The following is a 4,324-nucleotide window of genomic DNA, read 5'->3' on the forward strand; positions in this document are numbered from 1 at the left end:
TCGCAGTAGTTCACCCTGAAAATGACTTTTTTTCTATTGATTTCTCACGCCATGGACACTTGAGTTCAATCATTATTTGTTTGTATTTGTCGCACTCCTAAGACAAAAATGTATTATAGTAAAATGACCCAAATTGATTCCGGATGCCATCCGGAATGGGGGGACATTTATTGTAATCAAATGTTTGTCTTAGGAATGTGAGAAATGCATTTTAACTCAAGTCTCCATGGCGTGAGTAATCAATAGAAAAAAGTAATTTTGGGGTGAACTACTCCTTATCCTGTGTTCAGACTCAGAGACAGTGCAGGGACACATGGACAGTTTCAACTGGAGAGGAATGATTACATGAACATAATGATTAAATTATAGCCTCTATGAGGCTGCTCTCTTTAAATCTATCCTTATCTGCTCTCTTTACATATATTTAAATACCCGCTCTCTTTAGATAGAATGGGCCAAATCAATAGACGCACGCTCGCACCTTATCTTGATCTACCGGTATGTAAGAACATAGCCTTTATTGGCAGCTCAGTCTGAACATGTGTACTCTGGTGTCTTTAGATCAGTGAACCGTAAAAGCTGTGCGCGTGTGTGTTTGTGAGTGTGTGTGCGTGCGTGTGGGAACTGGGAACACTCACGTTAAAGTGATTTAACCATTTATTGCAACAAATTGAATACAGTTAATCTTGGTGTTAAAGGCTCCATTAATGTTCCCTGAATTTTGTCCAAACAGCCTGTCATGGAACGTTCAATCTGGCTAGCCATTGTCAAGGAAAAGTTTGGTCGCTCTTTTGCAGCAATGCGGAAGTCTGTAAATGAGAGACTATGGAACGTTAAGTAAAACCCCCACAGGGATACAATAGCTGTACAATAGCTATACATTGACATATTAGCTTGAATAAGCAGACATAAATCACAAGGATTTCAGCTATGGAACTGTTTCAGCGGCGGCGGTATCAGTGTCAGTCATCTCCACATTTGGGCATTGTTTCAGCATGCGGCTGTTGCCATGGAGGTGACGCATGGGCAGTATCAGTGATGGAATCAGTGATGTCAGTTCTCCAAATCTGGGCGCTGTTTAGTATCAGTAATGTCAGCATGCAGGTTCCGGACAGACAGACATACATTCAGTCGATTAATAGTTAGATGGAGACCCCTGATGTCATTAGTATATGCCCATCTATGTGCATACCCCCTTTTTGCGCCCATATATGGAGCTGACTGATTTCTTTGCGGCTGAAACCATGACGACACTTCGAGGTTAGACAACACCTACATTTTTGGGCATTAGCGCATTGAGAACTCCTTATATGGTTATTATACAGGATGTCATTGTGTACTCTACATGATGATCATCAGCCAGTGACATCATCACATGGTCGTCATTATATTTCCTTCCTTTAAGCAAATTGTCAATTAAACAATAGACCATCTGCTGTTTAACAATTTACAGAGCCTGCCTGAGTTGGGGTTGCTATGCTGATCAATTTACCATATTAGGGAAATCAAAAAGCATCGGCTTCATTGATTGGTCAAACGTTCCATGATGCTTATGCCTCCGTACCAATATAAGAGGTTGTTGAAACAATAGAACTCCATTCTGTTACGCAAGCACCACTGGATGCTGAGCATAGGACTCCATATAATGCACATACCTGCAAGTGTGGGAAATGTTTCGCTGGACCGTTCATCTGGAAGAAGCCCCAAATAAATACCTGTTCCATGCTGCCATGGCCGTGGGGGACAGGCTGTACTCCTTTGGAAGGGACAGGAGCATGAACATCGGCGAGCAGATCAAAGTGAACATCTTCAACACGGTCACTTCGCGCTGGGCGAAGTTGTCCCCAGTGACGATCGAAAGAGGAAAACGTCACCCCGACGTCCCCTCTGGGCGCTGTGGCCACACGGTCGTGCTCATGGGAGCTTCGATCTATCTCTGTGGGGGGAAGACGTACGCAGACGAGTTCGGCAACATGCTTTATGCATTTGATGTCCGCAGCCACAGATGGTCCAAGCCCGAGGTTTCCGGGAAGGTTCCAGCGGGGAGGTTCTGCCACTCGGCCAGTGTCTTGGGAAAGGTCATGCTTATCTATGGCGGAAACACCCAGCTGACTGGACCCCCTGAATACACTAACCATATTTACCAGTTGGACACCGCCACCATGGTCTGGTCTTTAATTAACATCGCGGGCGCGCTCTCATCGAGTCACTCCGCCACCATCATCGGAAAAAATATGTTTATATTTGGGGGTTGTGGGAACGAGGACAAAAACATCAGAGTGTTTGACACAGAGACAAACTGCTGGCTGAGGACGCCTTCTGCACAGCTCCTTCCAGACAGACGCAGCGGTCATTCGGCCTTTTCCTACAATGGAGAGCTGTACATAGCATTTGGTGGCAAAAGCCCGGAGGAGAGCTGCGATGATCTGTGGAAATTCAGTCCAGGGACCATCACCTGGAAGAAGGTTGAACCCAAAGGGGAAGGCCCGTGTTCCATGCATTTGATGGGCTGTTGCATGGTGGGAGATCGTATCTTCCTCTTTGGAGGACTCGGAGCGTCAGATGACCTGTACGTCTTGGACTTGCGTCCTAGTCTCAAGACCTTATGCAAGCTAGCGGTTGTTCAGTACGACCTGAGGCAGCCGGAACTCCCACACAACATCAGGTGGGAACTGGCAGCCACTGAAAACCCTAGAAAGGAAAATCTAGAAACTGACTCTAACGGGGAGCCAGTCAGTGAGGGGGAAAGGCTGACATGACAATATCAAGGTATCGTGATGTCTGATTGGGTGAATTTTTCCTTGGAGAAAAAGGTTACATCAGATGATGTGATATCCAGACAAGAACTATAGTCTAGTTGCCCACACTAAAGAAATTGTCAATACATTTAGTTTTATTAATTCGTTTTTATTTAGTTTTTTATTTAGTTTCGGTGAAAAGGGATAACCGACAAACATTTTTTGTTTTAGTCACTAAAACAAAAAGTCTATCAAACACTGCTGCAATGGCATCTAAAACGATATAGACAGTACTTCTTCTACCACTGCAATTTACACATTAAGCATTTAGCAGACTCTCTTAATCCAGCACGATTTACAATAAGCAAGGTATTAATTACATCAATACATCAACATCAATTGCATAGAAATAGTGATCTAAGAAAAACGTTGGTCATTGAGGGTATGCAAGTGGTACGGTAAGTGCTAGGGGCTAAGGTGGAGTCTGAAGATGTGAGTCAGTCTGAAGACCATCACACAATGGAAGCTAGGGAGTGAGTCTGCAGTTCTAAGTGCAATGGGGTGTTTATTCCACATTTTGGGGACCAGGAGGGAGAAGAGTCTGGGACAAGTGTGTCCTTGTCCTGGGAGTCCTGTGGGTGGGCCAGGCTCCAATGACATGCACACAACTGCTCTCCCCGCCGATACTTTATTATGGTGATCCATGAAACTATAACAATGCTGCTGCAGAGAGCTGACCAGTGGTGTAAAGTAACTACGGTAACTACATTTATTCAGTACTGTACTTAAGTTACACTCTAGATTTTGCCTTTTATTCTGCTCTTCCACTCTGCTGCTGCCATGTAGTCAGAAAGACAGGTAGCCTTTACATGCCACAATGTCTGATGTTTCTACACAGATGTTATGAACGCAAAAACAAACAGTCAGGCCAATGAGCACCAACACAACTTTATTCGTTCATAATAAGATGTGAACAACCAGTTCAGTGTAGTTACATCACAACAATGTTCAACGTAATATAAAACAAATTATATCACCTACATGAATACAGTATGCACCCAATTGACCAGGGAGGGAAGCCGGACAGGGTGGATATTGGGAGTGATTGCATGTTTTTAAACCATATAGTTGACATTTGCAGGGTTAAACATGTACAATGTAAACATTAGTAAAACTACGCGCCTATACAAACTATAGGCTATACAGTAGGGTACAGTACCCTACCGTTACACCCCCCTTGAATACATCAGTGCCAGATTACACAAATTAAAACATTTCTGGTTGTAGGGTTTTAAACTACCTTTATCTAGTCTGTTAAAAGACTGCTGTGGAATGCTTCATATAGGATACCTGTCCCTTTGTTAATGGACAGGTGAGAATGGGTCAGGGTGTTGCCCTGTTGCTGAATGGATGGACCAACTCAGTTGCATGTATTCCTTTTAGTATGATAAGTAGTGAGCATAAAGACCCCAAAAGTATTGTGTAAATGGTGTGGAACATAGGATTAGGATTCATTTTTATTCTAAATGTTTATTCTGGAAAATACTTAGCATTTTGCAACAACATCTGAAAGGTGACACACACAT

At 43.5% G+C, this 4,324-nt stretch overlaps 1 protein-coding gene across 1 annotated transcript; it reads left to right on the top strand.

Moving 5' to 3' along the window:
* Window positions 1-1,670: 1,670 nt before the first annotated feature.
* LOC308290650 (kelch domain-containing protein 3-like) lies at window positions 1,671-2,759 on the top strand (the record flags this gene model as incomplete). Its single annotated transcript, XM_080732561.1, has 1 exon — window positions 1,671-2,759. One exon carries the CDS (start codon window positions 1,671-1,673, stop codon window positions 2,757-2,759), a length of 1,089 nt encoding a protein of 362 aa, XP_080588687.1.
* Between the last annotated feature and the right edge of the window lie 1,565 nt (window positions 2,760-4,324).

Source organism: Nannobrachium achirus (assembly GCF_963921795.1).
Source record: "Nannobrachium achirus genome assembly, chromosome: 9".
Classification (NCBI taxonomy): Eukaryota; Metazoa; Chordata; class Actinopteri; order Myctophiformes; family Myctophidae; genus Nannobrachium; species Nannobrachium achirus.